We start from the raw sequence: 20,606 nt of genomic DNA on the forward strand, positions 1-20,606 counted from the left end.
TTCTACGATGGATTTTAATGTTCATAGTATTCGTCATTAGTCATCGCCATAATTTTATAGCACGTAGATTTTACGCACTTTACAGCGACTATTTTTAGGCCCCTTTACAGCCAAGTCACATCTTCACAGAACTCATCATTCCACCACGAAATCACTAACACTGTCTTGGCGCTCTTTGGCCATATCTGGCCCTTGCGCCGCTAAACCACACACACACACACATTCATTCATTCATTCATTCATTCGACAAAATTATGTCCGTTTATCGTATTGAAGCGTCAGCCATCTCGTGTCATCTGGCAGCCAAGCCGCACGGATGAATTGTAACCGATCGCGATCAAAGGCGCCACCGTAAAATTACGACGGTCGTAATTCTCCGCAGCCTTGACATTCCACGCTCGTGTTCCATGCGCTCTTGTTTCCGTCGGCGTCGTATACTGCTTCGCTCTTTGCCGTTTGTGTCGCTTCTCGAGAGGCGAAGACAAAAACAACCGCTTCGTGGAGTGATGAGTGCTCGACACAGGAAACCGTTGCTTTTTAGAGAACAAAACGTCTCGTCCCACTTCCTTCAGAGTGCGCCGGGCGTTGTGTTTCGCGACAGTGCGGAAAGCGATCCTTTGTTTGTCTCCAAGATACCCGCCTGTTGGAGACATCTTGGAAGGCGTTGGTCGGGCCGTATAACTTGCACGCCGCTCCTTATATCGTCCGGCACCTTCAGACTTGGCGACTGTAATAATTAATTCCGCCCAAAAGTGAATGGAAGGAGAGATAGAGAGAAGATAAAAAAAAAGGGCAAAGTGGCAGCTGTAGAGAGGGCACCATGTAAAGCGAGGGCTGCGCTCTCGCGTTGCGTAACGTTTAGAGATTGGGGGGGGGGGGGGGTGGAAGCAATCTTTCCTCGGTTCGCCTATGGAACCGTCTGCAGATAGCCTGCGGAGGTTGGGCACGTTTCCGATTCTGATCGTGAGGTGAAATTGTAAAACCGCCCCGACCGCCAGACTTTTTCTATCTGCAAGTTTTATTCTTCTCGGGGGAAGAAAGCGTCAGGAAAACCGCCGTACGCGCGGGCTTCCGCCTAGCCCTAATTGCGTGGTCACCTCCGCGCACGTATGTGTACTTATATCCATCGAAGGCTGGCGAGAATCTATCCGGCGACTTGCCGCAGGACACGGACTCGCTGCGTTCGGCGTGGCGCGAGTGTGTGGCTCTGATTCTTACAGAAGCGTCGCATGCTGGCATTTGTGGTTCGATCGCCCGTCTTTCGACTGGCTGTGATAGGCGACATCAGCTCAAGGAAGTTTTCCTCTGCTAGCCCTGACTTCTTTATATATAGCTTTTAGCGCATGAAATTGATTGCACACACTACAGGATAGCAGGAGAAAATGTTCGCTTATACAGTGATATATATATATATATATATATATAGACGACCTGAGGCTGATTAATCCGTATATCCTCCACAGAGGACACACGGTGCGCGCCTCTTGTTATTGCGGCGAATGTACACCGTTTCGTATACGTATACGGTTGCACGTATGGTATGTCATTACACTGAAATAAGACCGCGAGCCCGCTGATTGCTTGTTACGGCGGTGCTTATTATGTAGTTATTTTCCCTCTTTTGGGCGTGTGGATTCGTTCGTGCTATTACGTTTTTCACCATTTGTTGTCTTGCAGACTCGTGTCTTATATTTAGGTGTGAAAATGCTGAACGTTCCGGATCTGAGGCCATTTGTTTCTTATCTTGTTTGTGTGTTACCGTTCGTTCGTTCTAGTTCCATGCGGATGATATTCAAAATGTTCTATTATCAATGAAATTTACGTGGCGAGAAGTCAGTATAAACTAACGGTGACATGTAAACAGCCTGTTTACGGTTATCCTCTGTCTCGGAAATTGAGTGCATGGGACACACGGTCATACCCGCGAAAGAAAATTAAAAAAATAAAGTGAGCACTACGAGAGCTTGCAAACAGAGTCGCCAACGCAAGGACCTTCTCCAAGCGGGGGCGTTAGTCTAAAACAGACGGCAGATATAAAAGCATGCTACAGTATGTGTCCTGTTACGCCACTGACAGCGTCCAGACATGCTCTAGTTAAGTGGAATACTTGCGTGGGATTGAAAACACAGGAAATGTTATGGTCTCTTGAAAGTCGCTTTAGGCCGTTTGCATTGATCCCTTTCACCGAGCTGCGTATACACGTGCCCAATGAATCGCTGTTTCCCGCACCCAAATACTCTTGCGTCTGCCGAAACGCTAATGTCGACGCGGCCTTCTTTTATATTTGTAACGGAGGTAGCGACGAATATGATTTATCGGCAGGACCGTAAAAGTATTAAGATATTGACACGTGTACTTGTTTATCTTCTTTCGGGTGACCGCTTTTCACCGTCTAACAAACGTTATCGCTCATCGCGGGACGCGCCCGCATGTATCGAAGTTTCTCGAATGTTGTCGATGGTCCTTTCTGTTGTCTGTTGTCACCGAAGCTTGTGTAATCTGATTGCATGCGTGACGCGAATTCTCTAGAATTTTCTGGAAGACATGCGGGCACTAGCGATTTCTCTGGAGCCTTCCATGGTCGACCCATGTATAGAAGCCGACGTGCTTGACCGGCAGATCAGATTTTCGACGATCGCCGACTGTGTTCGCCGCTCTTTGAGTGTAGCCTGTTTTTGAGGGCACAGGTTCGCCAAATAAAACGCTAGTTTCGTCATTCCCAGTTTTGCTGCTTTCTTCACCGTCACTGCTACGTGACAATATTCCGCGCCCGCTTCATAAAAGTCGTGAATGCGCGTGCGTTGCCACTGTAACCGTCGGAATGAGTGTAAAAACAAATTTATGGCTTTTCCGCGCTGGCATACATTTCGAAGCAATCGTGAAGAAATGCTACTCGGAAGAGTGCATGGCGGAGCGGTATTTCTTCACTGTAACCGACGCTCTAGTACACTGTACCGACGCCAAAACTCGTTACCAGAGAAAGCATTTTTCTTTTTTTAGAGCGAAGCTGTTTGCTTGACAGGCCTGTATGAACGAGCCGTATGCGTGATCTCTTAGGGGGTTATCAGAGCCGGATAACGTCCGTAAAGTGAACAAAAAAGATGGTGGTGCTGCCTCGTAGGGTGGGTATCTCAGCTCGCTAACGTGCGTGAAGTGAACAAAAAAAAATGAAGACCCATCCCCTACCGGGAAGAGGGGTGCCCACGAAGCTTGTCCAACCCTAGGGGAGGGGTTGGTTAGTTTTAGAAGAGAGTTGGTTGGTTAGTGGATCGGCTCGGCGCCGCTGTCGTTGTGCTTCGGCGATGGCAGCCCGATCCTCTGGATCTGCCCGGCGTTGTCGCTGCGCTTCGACTTCAGCTTGCTGAAGCTCTGGATTCGCCCGGCGAGCAGTAACACGTTCACGGGCCCGCTCCCGCTGCCGTTTCGTCAACGCAGCCTGCGCTTCGGCAGAACGAATCAAACGCGGCCTCCCCATCTGACTGGCGGGCCTGGATTGGCGGCCGTGAACTGTAGGGAAACGGCAGGCGCGAGGCGAGTGAACACGCGATCACGCCCTTTCCCTCATCCAGAGGGAAACCCCGCTTTAAAGGGTGCGCATGATGAATCGACAGTGGCTGAATCGGTTAGCGTGGTGGGCTCGCAATGCGACAAGCTACTTTTATTTTCGTGCGGCTTTGATTTTTTCGTACGGCAACACCAACCCGGACGCCGACACGAGTGAAGCAATACAAGCTTCGCTTGAAAAGTAACGAACCATAGTTCGGCGCAGAAGAAAAAAAGGACACGTGACTTCGCCGCGCGCCGCACCTGCGCTGTGGGTGAGTGCACCCGCGCTGGCCGCTGTTGCTGCCGGCTGTGCCTGCCCTGGATACAACGGCGCGGCAGTTATGGCGGGAAAACACGGGGAAGTGCGTCGCGGTAGCCGCCACGGTGTGTAAGAAGCGGATTGTGCATTGCAGCGGTAGACCACTGCAACAGTTAGCTGCAACTGCCGCCCCCCCCCCCCCCCCCTCAAAAAAGAAAATGGGAGAAATGGGAAGACCACGCATTGTGCGCACTGCCAAAGAACAAGCCGAGTATGAGAGGCGTCGACATCAGAGACGCGACTATAACCAATGACAACGTGCCCATGTGAAAGCGGAGAATGCGGCCAGTGACTTTGGGTTCGAAGAACGTCAGCGAGAGCAGATGCGAGACTCTTATCATCGGCGTCAAGCGCAAGCTACCAACGAAGATTGCGCGCTGGATGCCGTTCGAGCCTGCGTCCAAGTGGCAGAAGCAGCTTCGCTCGCCAATCCGCCATCACGTGAACCGTTCGGCCCCAAATTTTTTAATTCCAGGACTCTAAAATATTAAGTCTGCACTTCCAACGCCTATCGAGAAATGATTTATTTTTTCCTTCAGTTTCGCAATTCGAAATCGGGAGGAATTTTTACTTGTTAGCTTATCTACATTCTGTAGAGTTGAACGCACTTTAACTTTATCAATAGACTGCTCCCTGTATTTTTTAATATGTAAATTACCTCTGGCGTACCCTCTTTCTCCGACCGCTTTTATCTCGGCCACTTTTTTGAAGAAGACAAAATATTTTTTCGATGTGAATATTTTAAGGTGAATTATTTTTCGCCCTCGAACGTTGGCCTATTATTCGATGCAAGATTTCTCGGTTTCCAAGCCGCTTTTATACTTTAATGTGACTGTGTCGGCTAGTTGGTTGAACATCTTGAACTGAGGAACAGCGTCAAAGACGAGGACGCAGAAGAGGCACACAACAGCCACACGTAGCGCTGACTAACAACTGACTTTATTGAGACGAAGGTCGTACAAGTAAGTACGCTAGAGCGCATCGTCAATATCATGCAAAAACATAAAAGAATGTCAATATATGAGATGGTCATCCTTACATGATGCTACGTGCGCATGGAGAAAACGGGTCTCATGACAGGTGAGCCGATAAATACGCGATTTCTTTGTCAGATAGTAAAACAAATCGCGCGCTCACACACGTTTAATTCAACACTGCAATTCTGTGGGCCTCGTCGATTTCGCGCGTCACTTGGTTTCAGTTTTTTTGGCTAAAAGGTCGCGTTTCTTAACATTCGGGGCAGCGCCCACACTTCTTGCAGTGAACACTTAGGTGGCCACTGCCATGAGACCCGCTTTCGCCATGCGCACGCAGTATCATGTAAGGGTGGCCATCCCATATCTTCTCATTCATTTATGTTTTTGTACGATATTCACGAAGCGTTCTAGCGTATGTATATGTACGTCCTTCGTCTCAATAAAGACAGTTGTTAGTGAGCGCTACCTGGGGTTGTTGTGCACGTGCCTCTTCTGCGTCCTTTCTGGAGCAGTGCGAGCGCTGCGCATGCTGCCATGCGCCAAAAAGGCAAGGCTCGATCGTGCTAAAAGGTGCAAAGGCGGCGAGAAGAGGCTTTCTCTTTGAGAACGAGGACGAGTGACCGTGTAAACGACTATGGCACTTCCGATGGCGCGTGTGCACACGGTCCCTGGACCGGCTCCATATTTCATCACCTTCCCTTCGTCTTGCGCGCGTACTTGCCTTTGTAGAGCTTTAAGTAGCAGGGAGCTGTGGGAGGCTGCCATGCGCAGCTACCACCCCGAACTTCAGGAAGCTATCCTGAGGTGGGCCGAGGTGGTAGAGGAGGCCTACCGCGAGTAGGATAACCTCCCTCGCCTTCTTCCCGCAGCCCATTTCCCTTTAAGATGGGATAAATAAAGTTGTCTGTCTCTCTCTCTCTTGACGAGCGCGGTGGAAGCGACGTACGTGTCCTGCAAAGCACTGAAAATGTGAATACTGCGAAACCAGGGCAGCACGCAGTTTAGGCCGTCCGCAGGAAACTTCTAACCTGAAACTCGTCAAACCACGTCATGCTGTGCTTATTTGAAGGCGTAGAGAAGAGGTTTGACGCGGAAAGTGTATCATCGGGAAGGGTACACCGGTAATTTAAACGCGGAGGGGCAGAGAGAGACAGCCGAAGAAAGGTGAGAAAAAGAAGATAAGGATGGAAAGGTGAGGTTAACCAGGTCTCTCCTGAGTTACTACTCTACGCTGTTGGAGTTGAAAGAACAGAAAAGGAAGGAACGCGAAAAGAGGTGATGCGCGCGCACGCGCATCGTTCACTGTGTATTCGAAGGCGGCAACAGGGCCAACGATCGAGTTCAGAGTCAAACGCAGCCGTTGCATACCACTTTACTACATAGCATACTGATGCATATGTAGCCAACTCGACTGGCACCTCTAGAAACACCTGTTTAGCGTAGGAATGAGTAGTCAGAGTTGCTGTAGACGTATATTGTCAGTTTGTTAAAAGTACACACACGCGCGCGCGCACGCGCACACGCACCAACTGCAGTCTCCAATTATAGCGACCTCCAATTATCCCTCTCTTGCGTTAGCCAATTACAACTTGCGCCTGCAAATTTCTGTCCCATATGTTAGCACTGGTAGAATAGTTCTTTTTTTCAACGACCATGGTAAGCTGCCAATCAGGATTTGACAATGACTGTCGTATGCACTCCGACCCATTTTTATTCTTCTGCAAATTTCCATCTCATGAAGAGGTTTCAATGTTAGTAATTGACCTAGATATACGTACACCTGTACAGATAAAGGCTGACTGGCGATCCTGAATTCTTGTTCCCTTGTCAGGCTATTGAAAATTACCTTCGTCTTCTGCATATTAATCTTCAAGCCAACTTTTACACTTTCCCGGTTAAGGTCTTCACTCATTTGTTGAAATTTGTCCCAACGTTGCTGAACAGGACAATGTCATCTGCAAACCGAAGGTTGCTGAGATATTCGCCGTTGATCCTCACTCCTATGCCTTCCCATTCTGATAGCTTGAATACGTCTTCCAAGTATGCAGTGAATAGTATTAGACTGTGTGTCCCTGCCTGACCCCTTTCTTGATAAGTAACTTTCTACTTTTCTTGTGGAGTACCAAGGTAGCTGTGGAATCTTTGTAGATATTTTCCAAGATATTCACATACGCCTCCTGTACTCCTTGTTACGTGATGCCTCTGTGACTGTAGGTATCTCTACTAAATCACATGTCTTTTCATAATCCATGAAAGTCATATAGAGAGGTTGATCGTACTCCGCAGATTTCACAATTGCCTGATTGGTGTCACGGATGGGATGCATTGTAGAATATACCTTTCTGAAGCCAGCCTGTTCTCTTGGTTGATTGGAGTCAAGTGTTGCCCAACAAGACGAAGAGAAGGTGATCAAGTGTTGCCCCTTCCGGTGGCAGTTGCGAGCGTGCTCCTCGCTTTCCCTTTCCTGTCTAGCGCATATACGTTTTCAAAACAAATAATAATAATAATAATAATAATAATAATAATAATAATAATAATAATAATAATAATAATAATAATAATAATAATAATAATAATAATTCTATTGAAGATTGGTGAATATTAGAGCGCAGCGCTTAGGCGCCCGTTCCTACGTTGAGCGTCGATCGGCGTCCTCAAAGTACATAACGGCGCTGTTTGCGTAGCACAAGAGAGAGAGAGAGAAAAAAAAAACATTTATTTGGACCATCGAGGTCGTTGCTCTTGAGGTCGAGTGGGTGGTGTCCTCATTTCAGGACTCCACTGGACATGGCTGCTTGACATACTTGCTGGACGAGAAAGGACAGAGACGAGTAAAGAGCGCTCTTTACTTGTCTCTGTCCCTCCTTTCCTATTTTCGTGCGCTACGCAAACACCGCCGTTATGAACCACGACCTACTCACCCAAGCCTCTACCCTAATAACTCCTCAAAGTAACCGAGCGAACGAGCACAGCGACGGATGAACGAGCGTAAGCGGAGGGCCGCGGGGTATGAAAGACGGCAATAGTGATGAGAGCGTGAGGAGGAAAGCGGAGGAGGAGGAGTGTATGGCGAAAGCGTAAGAAGAAAATCGCAGAGCCGCGCAAGACGGGGTCTGCGGTGACGACCGCTACGAGATGGCGCCAGAGTAGCGCGCTGTCATCTGTTCACCGATGACGCCATCGATAAGGCATGCGGCGAGCGCGTCCAGCGATACCATGCACGGAAACAAAGTGCTGCACGAGCGGACGTCTGTCTGCGGCGGCTTCTGTGAATCACGCCCACGCGTCACCCACGAGCTGCCTCTCGCGATCGTCCGATTAACGAGGCAGTCGCGCCACACTTCGCTCGTTTGCAACGTGCCGCGCGAGACATTGTCCACGCCAACCAATATATCGCGAAATGAAAACACGTAAGAGCTGCGCTCAACTTTCGCATCAGGGAGTATCGTAATCTTCGATGACTTTTTTTACATAATAGGGTAAATGACTATACAGCTCAAAATATTTTTCTCTTTAGAGTTCCTTTAAGGGATAGAAGCGAATGAAAGGGAAAGTGGAGGGAGGCATGACCGGTTCAAAAAATTTGATGTTGGCACCCCGCACTGGGGGAGGAGGAGGGAAATAAATAGGGACGGGACAGAGCAGTGTCTTTACGAGCGGAAACAAAAATGTAAGCACAATACAAGAAGATGCGGACATTTCAGCTAAAATCTGTAGCGACGCCTTACCAATGGAAGGCGCTGCCGTAGGTGTATAGTCCGTACTCAAAAGCCACGCGCCGGAAGTGGTTTCGGCTATGCATACGGCTACGCGCTGTGAACTTCGCGTCCGTATACAGAGTACGTATTGCGCCTTGCTCTCTTTACTTCTTCTCGACTTCCTCGTTTATTTTGCGATTAACACGTGCATCAACGAGTCAGGAACATCTGTTGGCTCGTTTCCTGTCCCGTTAATGCCGTTCGGTTTGGCTATTCGGGCGAGCGTATGATCGCCTATTATTTGTTTTCAAGCACACACCATTGGTTTATCCAAGCTTGTGTGCGCTTCAGTGACTGGTTACGTGAAATACGTACGCTATAGTTTACAGTTGCCACGCAGTGTGTCGCCACTTGCCTATAGGCCAGCTGCGTGTTCACCCTATGCAGCTGCACTGAAAAGGCACAAGCGCGCATGCGAACACATACACACAACAGTGCACACCAAGCTCTTCTATAACTGCGGAAGGCACTCATCTCGATTCAGATCGAAATGTTCATACAAAGGCGCTTCGGAAGAGGTTCCCAAATTCGAAAGTTTCGGAAGGGCTCTCATGCTGTTAGAAATCTCGTTTGTGTGCAATATACATCCCCGATTGCCGAGATGCCGACACAGCCTCAACCACTTAACGCTACTGCGTGCATTGGCGCATCCTTGCAGTTACAGTACACGGATCAGACACGGTGTGACCGCTTTGTTCAATTATACGGGTATACTTATCTGGGACATATACGCCTTCACGATACTATTTAATTTTTGTATCAACATGAGCAAATAAATGTGTGGAGTCCGAAACCTTTCAAACCTGCCGCGGTATCCCAGTGGCTATGGCGTTACGCGGCTCAGCTCGAGGTCGCAGGTTCTATCCCGGCTGCGGCAGCCGCGTTTGGATGGGGATTACGTGCAAAAAAAAAAAACAATAATAATAAGCTCGTGTACTCATTCTTAGTTGAAGTTAAGGAACCTCAGATGGTCAAAATTTATCAGGAGTCCCACACCATGGCTTGCCTCATAATTAGAGTATGGGTTAGGTACATAAAAGCCACGAATTTAATTGTTTTTACGGGATATTATTTGATCCTCTATGAAAACCCGCATGTTCCCAAGATAGATGGATAGAAGGAAAGCATTATAGACAGGTAGGTCTACCGGACGTTCGTCTGGTAGCAAATTCATATGATTATATAGGATTATGGTACGGGGCATATTTTTTTGAAATATGGATAAATAAATAAATAAATAAATAAATCAGTCGATCAATTAATCAATATTAGGGAACAGTTGGGTGCTCTACGCAGTGTTCGTGACAGAATGTATTCGTGCTAACTCATAATGAACTTTTCAGAGCTGAAGCTGACCGTGAATTAGGGCTTTGATAATAATGCACGAGCTGCGTTTAACCAAAGCGTTGGCAGTAAAACACGAACAATGACCGGGGCCATTTGTTGTCGCTTTCGTCGAAACGGTATTGATTTTCCCAAGGGTCTCATAGAACTTTTCAGAGTACTGGGAAAATGGAACCGGATACGGATCCCTTCCATGTTCCGCGTGCGCCGTGCAAACGCGCGCTCGCAGCTGTCGTTTTTATTGTCTCTGTTGGTGCAACATGTTTTTGAGCCGGTCCTGTTGCAGGATCCTGTGCAAGGCGCACTGCAGAATGAGAGCGAAGGAGTTCCTGCGCAAAATTTTCCTGCAGATGTTTTCCGCCTTGTGCGTTTTCCGGGACAAACTGTTTGCTTCATTATTTGCTGGTGACGATTTCTAGAATGTGACCTCTCCCGCATGTAAACACACAATGTAGGATGGAAGAGTCGTAAAATAAAGGGAACGAGAAGAAGAAAAAAAGGAATAGAAGCATTGGTTTCACCTAAAGTGCGCCATTTTTATGGAGGATGCATGAAATACGGCATTGGGCACCGTGTAGACTATTTGTAAACTACTGTGACGCGCTAGCAATGTTTCTTCAGTATCACTAACTTATTGAGATCACATAAACAATATGCGATTGGAAGTACAAGGCAACAATTTCATAAATTGTCACGGGATAGTCTACACACTCAATAAGCTTGTAAACATCAATGGAAACAGATAAACAGGCCATAATCGAGTACACACGAGGTGGCCCTGGGGTCCCCCACCCCCTCCTTGAGAACGCGGCACTTGTTTCCGACAGCACTAAGCTTTCAGCGAGCCCCGTCCAAGTGGCTTACCTTATCGCGAGAATTGACTCGCTTTTGACCCTATTGTGAACAAGTCTATGAGAAAGTGTCTTCAGAAGTGTGTGTGTTGTCCAGTGGCGTAGCTAGGTCGTCTGTGGCACCCGGAACCCATAGGTATTCTGTCACCCCCACCCCCTCCCCCTCTTGATTGTAGTCAGGACGGCGAGGATATCGAAAATTTTCGAGGAGCGGGGGTAGGAGTGGGTGATGATTCAGCACCAGCAAAGCCGCCTTCGATACCGCGCATGTCAGCCGCCCCCCCTTTTCACTTTCGTTCCCAGAGATCGCGAATGTAGCAGCTATACACGCTGTTAGACTGTAAGGCTTGGCAGCCAATACAAATGCAGCACCCTGGAAAATATGGCTCACAAGTAACAAAAGTATTTAATAAAATGTTAAATAGCGATTTTAGAGGCAATATTACATTAGCAAATTTGAAGCCTGACAGTCATATGTTGACCAACAATAACGTATGTGCTACGGCGTGCACTATTTTGGCTGTGGGGAGCTCTAAACCCAAACGAAAATTAAATAGCGTCTCAGCGATGATGATCTCCCCACCCTATTAGAAAACAGCACCTGCTTCCCTGCTGCGCAGGCGCCGTTGCTATGAGAATTACGAATTCTCTTCATTCTGATCCATAAAGCCTTATATTTACTTGCTGCTGGAGGCAAACGTGATTAGCTGAGCTGCGGTACCGCCACGAGAGTGGGAACGTAATAGAGCACGCCTAGCGTCGATTCCTGACGTCACCATAGAAAAAAAAAAAAAAAGAGAAAGCCGCAATGAAGCCCGTGCAAGTGGAAGCTCGCGCTACTGTTGATCTGCACTAGCAATAGAGAGATATAGAGAGAATAGGGAGATATCGACGTCACTGGTGCACTATTTCATATTTCTTTCGGTACTGCCATACTGGGCCGCCCGCAGTGCCAAAGTACTGCAGGCTCTAGCATCCAAGATGATTTTGTTTAGGGAAGAAGCTTTTGTTGAGTTAATAATATGACTTTGGGTCTTCAATTTCCGTATTGCAATGTTTCCTCTAGAATTGCTAACTAAGCAGTTATTTAAGATATCCTTATTAATTATCTGCCACATTTTGCACGGTACCGAGTTCGCAAAGAATATCGCCAAATTCCCAAAATTCCCAAACTCCCCAAATTCACCTTTTTTATAAAATTCTGTGCAGCTGGAACAACACACTGTATTTCTACACGAAGCCACGCAACAACAACATGATATAAGGAGACAGTTAGCTATGACTAGGAGACAGTGTCTTCATTCAGCACAGCGAAACTGATGCAAAAATAATACAAATGATATAAAACTGATAAATGGAACGCTGTATACGGAAACCATCTAGCGAATTAAATTTTTTTAGCCCGCAAATTCGTGCATTTATTACTAAGGATGTTGCTAAAGCGGCAGCCAACAATTCTGCAGCACTACACTTCTCGTACATCGGGTACAGAAGCTCGGGCTGCTGGTTACCGGAGCATTCTTTACCATTTACTCCCAGTCAAGCCGGCAGAAAGAAGGGGGGGGGGGGTCTTCATACATATATGTCACCCCCTCCTCCCAACAGGCACCCCCCCCCCCCCTAGTTTCTACGCTACCTTTCTACGTCACGGTAGGTGCATTTGGGGGGTACCTTCTCTCTCATGCGTTGCAAGAAGGGAGTTGTGTAGGCCACGTCCAGTCGTAAACGGTTCAGAAGTGTATCGTATGTACGATCAATTCTCGTGTTTACTGAAGGTCGTCGAACATGGCCTACCTTATGCAGAAATGACGTTTGGGTTTGTTCATCGAACCAGACAGTGTACTACGCAGCTCAATTAGAGCATTTTCGCCTTCAAAGAGGACGATTTCCAGATCATTCATCGCACTCAAGAAGTGAGCACCAGCCGCCAGTCGGTCGGCCATCTCGTTTCCAGTTACACTAATGTGTCTGGGTATCCACTGAAAGTGAACTCGATAGCGGGAAATTGAAGCGACGCCCAGTGTTTTTGAGACCGCATACGAGAGTGAGCCGAAATCAGCATAAACACAATATTGGCCCAGTGACTCCAGTGATGGTTTTGAATCCGAATATATTGCCCAATATTTGTTGTCAGCATTGTACCTTGTTGAAAAGACAAAGTGTGGAAAGACAAGAACTTGTTAACGCTCTCCAAAAACTGGACAATCGGCCGCTTTCCGTGCAGCTGCTGCTGGAACACCGCCCCCATCGCTAATCGGCCCATAAAGCGGTGTAGGCACTTTTGCGCTTCTTGAGGACGATGGGCTTGTATGAACGTCTGCGACTATTAGTGCAATTACTATTAGCCCACACGCGTCAGCGAACTCACCGCTAATTTCCTTCTTTCCTTCCCTCCTCTCTCTCCCTGTCATCTTTGTTTTCCCCTTTCCCATTCCCCCGGTGTAGGGTTATCCAACCGGATGTTATTCTGGTTAACCTCCCTGCCTTCTACATTTCTCTTTCCCCCCAGAAAGATTTTATTGGGGGAACCTGTGCCCACAAAACCAAGTGACACTCAAAACGCAACGACGGCGGCGAGCACAGACGGCGATGGTCGAAATCTGATCCAGCGAGTCAACCGCGTCGGCTTTTCTATATGACTCGTCGAAGGTTCCAGCATTATTACTTGTGCCCGCGTGTCTTCCAGAAAGTACTGCACAATTCGCGTCGCGCTTACTATCAGCTTACACAATGTTCGGTGACAACATACACCCTTTGGAACCATCGAGAACATTCGAAAGAACGTCCGTTACATGCAGGCGCGTTTGCGTCGAGCGATAACGTTTAACATTTGTTAGCCGGTGAAAAGCGGCCACCGGAGAAAGATAAGTAAGTACACGTGTCAATGGTCCCCTCTCAAAAAGCATCGTCCTGATGTTGCAAACACAAAAGCGAAGTACAATAGTACCCCTAGTAAAGGAAAAACAACAACAAAGCAACTGAGAAACAAAGTCCCAAGTTCGCCAGCCGCATTAGAAAGGCTTAAGGCGCATCACGTGGACGACTTCAAGTCGTGCGCGGCGCCGCTGTGATTGCGAAATGCCGTCTGGCACGACCAGTGCGCCAATAAGGCGAACGATCTTCTAGGGTCCGAAATAGCGTCGGAAAAGTTTCTCACTAAGTCCTCGCCGGCGTATGGAGCTCCAAACCAGAACACGGTCGCCAGGCTGGTATTCCACGTAGCATCGTCGAAGATTGTGGTGTTGGCTGTCCGTTCTTGTCGTGCTGCTTCGGCACGCTGGAGATAGGCGGCGACGTCGAGATTCTCTGCCTCGGTAACGTGTGGCAACATGGCGTCGAGAGTCGTCGTCGGGCTCCTTCAGTAAACCAGGTGAACGACGTGTTCTGCGCTGTTTCTTGCACCGCCGTGTTGTAAGAGAAGGTTACGGAGGGAAGGACCGCATCCCGTCTGTTGTGTTCGGCGTCGACGCACATTAATAAGATGTCGGCGAAGGTCTTATTCAGGCACTCTGTAAGGCTATTCGTCTACGTGTGGTAGGCAGTTGTCCTGCGGTAACTCGTCTGGTGTTATTGCAGGATGGCTTGAGTAAGCTCCGCCTAAAAGCAGGTTTTTTGTCGCTGATCAGGACTTCTGGGGCTCCATGTCGTAAGAGGATGTTGTCGACGAAGAATTTTGCCACTTCTGCCGCGGTACCTTTGGGTACGGCTTTCGTTTTGGCGTAGCTGGTAACGTAGCCTGTAGCCACGACGATCCACTTATTCCCGGATGTTGACATAGGCAATGGCCCCAACAAGTCCATTCTGAGCTGCTGGAATGGTCGGCCAGGTGGCTCGATTGGCTTCAGCAGTCCCGCTCGTCGTGTTTGGGGTGTTTTCCGTCGCTGCATGGCAGTCTCGGCATGTCCTGAAATAGCGGGCAACGTCGGCGGTCAGGCGCGGCCAGTAATACGTCCCTTGTATCCTCGACAACGCACGTGCGAAACCGAGGTTCCCAGCAGTCGGAACGTCATGTAGGGCGTGCAGTGCCTCTGGATGCATGGCTGAGGGCACAACAAGAACATAGTTGGCGTGGACTGGTGGGAAGCTCCTCAAGATAATATCTATGGACACTCTAGGACGGTTCCCCGAAACGGATGAGTCCGTAGAACGGGTAAGTCTTTCTAACTTTAATTTATACGTTGCCTAGGCGCTTTCTGCGAAGGACAGTACCAGTGACATCCACTGAGATATTCGTGTCACTTTCAGGACAAACTATTGCAAAATGTTTTTGAAGGAGCGCCAGTGAAAATGGCTGTGCTCTGCGCAGGGGTGGCTACGCTCTCGAGGTGCACCTGGAGTCGTCATCGGACGTGGCTAGCGTGCCGCAGGTATCGCTCAGCGTGGACGTGAGTGCATTCACTGAGCTCACGCAGCTCGGGCTGCTCATGGGCGGAGCGGTGCTGCTGGGCCTGTACGTGCTCATCGTGTTCGAGCTGGTGCACCGTACGCTGGCCGCCATGCTGGCAGCCACGGCGGCCATCGCGTGCCTCGCGCTCATCGGGGACCGGCCAAGCCTCGCGAAGGTGCGGTTGTTCGTGCTTGTCTTGTAAAAACGGCGCACGTATACACGTAGCCCGCATTGGGTGATTGGGCAAGTGGATCGGGTTTGATAAAGATTCTGTGTCTAATGTAAACCTGGAGATGGTCGCCTGCAGCTGACAGCCTGATGCTGCTCCAGGTGTTGGGTGAGGAATGTGACATACGCTTGTTATCATGGCTTAAACTCCAAGCACGTACAAGATGGAAAGTGGACAAACAAACGATGTGACACTGAATTCAGAAGTACGGAACCCGGGTATCACGAAATCTGCAGCCGATTGCCCCTCGTGGGTATACGTGCGATTTCGACTAGACAAAAGTTGCAACAACCCGTATATTGTCGGATCTGCTTGGCGGGCCACTTCCTTCAACGCTTTGATTATAATGTGTTTGGGGAATAGGTCTCTGCGGCTCTTGTCGGCGGGTAGTTAACAGTGGTTCGGCATTGACGTGCGCGCAGGTGATGTCATGGCTGGACGTGGAGACTCTCTGCCTGCTCTTCGGCATGATGGTGCTGGTGGCCATTCTGTGCGAGACGGGCTTCTTCGACTACGCGGCCGTGGTCGCTTTCCGCGTGGCGCGCGGTCAGGTCTGGCCCCTGGTCACGACGTTGTGCGCCACCACGGCGCTTGTGTCCGCCTTCCTGGACAACGTCACCACCATACTGCTCATGACACCAGCCACCATCAAGTGAGCATTGCCCTGCGAAACACGCCTCTCACTACGAGCTCCGTGTCTCTGGGTGGCTTAAAACTCTATGCAGAACCATGAGCTTTGACTGATGAAGCAGTCCTCCGAAACTGCATTTCCATTCCTTTGGCGAAAGAACAAAAATAAGTTGATTGGTAACAATCTCCTTTTCGAATTTCTCGCTAAAACAACAGTGACGCGACGTAAATCTGACGTCACAGGTTTCAATATATATCCTAACATTTGGACCGTTCCGGAGTCAGGGAAGAAAGTGCTAAATACTTCATAGGTGGAGCCATTGGTTCACTCGAATTCGATGTATTCCTTCTTTATTGATAAACAAGTAATTACGCGGGCGAAGACGCTGTCAAGCTCATGATCTTAAGTGAAGGCTGGGCTGAAAGTTCTGCCGACAGACGCGCCATAAGGATGGTTCCTCGTACTCTTGAAAGCTATACCGGGAACTCATAGGGCATGGTTCTTGGTCCGACTAATCCTGCGATCAATCCGTGTGGTTCTTACACCGGCGTGCTTTGCGTTTTACACCCGTAATCACTTACGCATTTCGGCTCACTGCCTCACGATCGAAGCAGTTGCCGCGCCTTCCCCCTTCACCTCTAGTTCCGCCAATGAACCCGTTCGTCTATCAGAAATCGCCGTGAGAGTGCTTGGCTACGAAATGATCGAATGCTCATAAATTGCGGTAGATCGTCATTTATGTGCATTCACCGCTTCAGTAAAATGGCGACGCTGTTCACTTTCTAAATTCGAGGCGCATTATTGCATTTCGAATGTGGCGTTTAAAAATGTTAAAAGGGGCCCCTATAGAGGTCATTAAGTTTGAATCAATGAAATCCTCATCCTCGAGGCTATAACCTCGTGGCTTATCGCCAATCCCGTGTTAGCGTGGCGTTCTCAGATCCTCTTGGATAAGGCAGGAAGGCGTGGGAGCTCTGTGTCATGGTGGCACTGTTGCCGTTTATTGAATGATACGATGCCTGGGGAAACAGGCTCGGGTGCGGCTTCTTTGTCCCGTCTGTGCTAGCGGTCAAAGCGCGGTGATAGTGTCAGGACCCACCCCCGTTACAGCTGCAGTCGATGAGCCTCGAGGAACTTAACGCTGATGAAGTTGAAACGTATGCACTAATTGCGTACTCTAATATGCACTTACGATTGCATTACGATCTGCAGAAACTGCCTTGGGATCTGACTTTGAAGTGAGAACATCTCCCAGAAAAAGGCGTCGAAACTGTCGACGGTGGTAACATTATCGTTCCAAGCGTTGTGTGTCGCGTGTTTAGGGTGTGGAAGTATAGAGGAAACAAGTTCAAGTATATGGTAACTTACCAGTTCGTTAAGTAACTATAAGTAAGTTATTATTGGTGACTGAGAGGGAAAAATACGTTGTCTATGAAAATCGTGCAAACGTTTTTCTATGAATTCCGTAGACTGCCTATAGATATCTTTTAAACTTCCGGCCGTACACTATTATCATAATTGTTGTCTGTATGCAATTGATGAAGAACATTTCTGGAGGATCATGCTTAAAAAAGAGTAAGTGAAATGGGCTTGCTAACGAAGTTCATCTACAGATAGTATACAAATTATACAAAATAAAACAGTAATATATTTCTGTAGAGTGTCTCTCTCTCTCTCTCTCTTTCTCTCTCTCTCTCTCTATATATATATATATATATAAATATATATGGACTGTCTGTGTCCTCTTTTATAAGGCAATGTTTCGGCCTGCCATAAATAGCGCATTTGCCAGCGCGACTTGCGATCATGCCTTCTAGCGCACTTCCGTCCGCACTGGGGCAAGCAGGAGAGAAAGTGACGATGTGATATTTCTATAATTAATTCCCCAGCTCCTGCATACGACATTCTGTTAAGCCCGCGGATACCATTTCCTGTGAAGTTAAATGCCCCAGCTCCGTACTTCCTAGTATTTGGACATATTGTGCTTTGAAGCAGCGACCGCACCGGATCTTGTGCGAAGTAAGGGACGGATGAACCACCCAGTGTATTCTATTTTTGGGAGCCGCCGCGTATCGCGCTTTTGCTTTCGACAGCTGCGAATAGACAGGGAAACCGAGCACGCGCACGACTGATAACGGGATGAATGGATCCCTCCGCTAAAACGTGCGTACTTCGATTCTCCGATGCTAAAATAACGTACGCCGTTTTTATTCCCGGCGATAGGGGCAAATGTCTATGCGCAAGTATTGTATGCCCCAGTGAAGCGGAAAATCCGGCTTCCGCCTGGCGTTAACATCCGACGGTACCCAAACCCACGCGACCAGGTGATGACGTCTCGTTCGCGGCGCTGCGCCTGCTACGGCTCGCACTGCGATATCCCACGATGAGAAGCCACGGCGTCGGACGGACGTGACGGCCCACAAACAAAAAAATTGACTTTGCCCAATTCGAAAATTGAGTTGACCCACGATCAAAACCCACCTGGCCCACTCCCGAAATTGACTTCGTACACTCCCATAATTGACTTGGCCCACCCTCAAAATTGACTTTGCCCAATTCGAGCACATGATACAAGTGAAAACCGTCGCGCAGAAGAGTCGTACAGCTTTCGGATGCAATGAACGTAAAGAGACATAAGTGCCTCTGTAACTTTTTCTGTTGAAGATGGAATGCAAGCAAAAAAAAAAAAAAAGGGAAAATAAGGAAAAGAAGGAGACGCTTGTGCGATTGTGCATTTTTATGAACCCCAGGACCTGCCATGGTCGCGTAGTGTCTTTGGCGTTGCGCTGCTAAGCCCAAGGACGTGAGGTCTAATCTAGGCCGCGGTGGCCGCATTTCAAGAGGGATGGAATGCAAAATAAAAAAAAAATTAACTCGCCATACCGGCCCTGCGAAAGTGGATCTCCAGCGAAGCCGTTGCAAAACCACCACTACAACTGCTGAGGGGGGGAGGGGGGGTACAATGCTTTATTGATGGTCCGGATGCTTGTTTTGAGCTTGTTCTTTATTGAAACGCGTGCGGTTCTTAACGTTGAATGCGTGACTTAATGAATGTATGCACTGTTCGCTTCGCTTTTCTGGGTGCTTGTAGGCTCTGCATTACGAGGGGGATGAGCCATTGCATCTTTGTTTGCTTAAGGAAGGGGGGGGGGGGGGGGGGGGGCAGAAGGTTAGAGCTATTGCTGATAATGATGATTGTTTTTTTCATGGGCGGACGCGGAAAATGCCGACCACCGAGAGGCTAACAGCTTCACTGCAAAACACTTGTGTACATGTACTGTGCCTTGGGTGCATGGTAAAGAATCCTAGGTGGTCAAAATTAATCTGGAGGAGCCCTCCACTACGTTGTGCCTCATAATCACATCGTTGGTTTAGCACCCCAGAAATAAAGTCAAGTCAAGTCAAGTCAAGTTTATTTACAACATGCACAAAGTTCAGTGTTGAAGGCCACCCTGGCAAGAAAGCTGTAAACATACAGCTTGACGAGGCCAGGGGGCCACCACCAGGCAACATCGGCATCACACACATCCGCAGTACAAACAATAAGCTTTCGTGAGTAGCTTCATTAATACAACACGTGGTATATATCCACTTCCCTGGGCATGAATATATCTTCATACATGCATAATCAGTACGAGCGCACTGAAATTCGGGTGAATAACATTAGCGCCAGGGGAATATGTAGTGTTACACTTTAAAAAAATGAACATTATTAAAAGCAACAATAAAAGGGAAGTTAAGCAACTGTAAAGAATGTGCACGTGCAACTTACAAGGAATGAAATGAATATACATGTGATGAGTACATTCTGAATAGGTATGGAAACCAACTAATTTACAAATTTCAAACAGTTAGGTGAAATTTATCAAAGACAAAGATATCGCGCAATAGCATGCGTGATTGAACCGTATTTCCATTTACGCACTTCTGCAGTTGATTTAATTGCGCGGGTACGTTGTATGTCAGGGTTTGCATAAAGTAATTTGTTCGATGGTGCCTTATCATCCATTTTTCCGATTCTCGTGTTACACGGGTGCTGGGTCGTTCTACGACCCAGCACGTTTAATGAATCCCAGCAAAGTTTAATGAATCCCAGGTGATAAAAAAAGAACATCCTTAGCTTTTCACTACGGCAGCTACATAGCTGCAGGTGTTGCTTTGGATCATAATACCAATAAATAAATAAATGACTAAATAAATAAATAAATATATAAATAAATCAGTGATAGGTCGTGTAATTAATCAACCGATGTGCTGCGAGGCACTTACGATGCCTTCAAATTCAGATCACCCACGCACACTTCTTTTCATTGCGATAGCAATTATATGGACACTCCAGGCGCATTTCTGCCATTGCCGTGAGGTTCCGCTTGAGTGAAAGAGTGTAAGGGTGAGCTGGCGAACGCAGTTCAATCTCCCGTGCGCGAGCGAGGAAGGCGGCCCGGATGCGTGCCCTCCCCTGTGGCGCGCGAGGCAGAGGGGTGGGGGGAGGGAGGAGGGGCGTTCTTCTCCGGTGGCTGCTACGGTGCCTCGATGTCCTCCTCGCCCGCCGTTCCGTACAGGC

The 20,606-nt window shown here is 48.2% G+C and overlaps 1 protein-coding gene across 1 annotated transcript in view; it reads left to right on the forward strand.

The window, feature by feature from the left end:
* Positions 1-20,606, forward strand: part of LOC126536932 (P protein-like) — a 359,119-nt gene that overhangs the window by 37,314 nt on the left and 301,199 nt on the right. Inside the window, exons 4-5 of the mRNA XM_055073617.2 lie at positions 15,102-15,357; positions 15,834-16,063. Coding sequence (XP_054929592.1) covers positions 15,102-15,357; positions 15,834-16,063 — 486 coding nt within the window. The remainder of the gene's footprint in view (positions 1-15,101; positions 15,358-15,833; positions 16,064-20,606) is intronic.

This window comes from Dermacentor andersoni, chromosome 4 (assembly GCF_023375885.2).
Source record: "Dermacentor andersoni chromosome 4, qqDerAnde1_hic_scaffold, whole genome shotgun sequence".
Lineage (NCBI taxonomy): Eukaryota > Metazoa > Arthropoda > Arachnida > Ixodida > Ixodidae > Dermacentor > Dermacentor andersoni.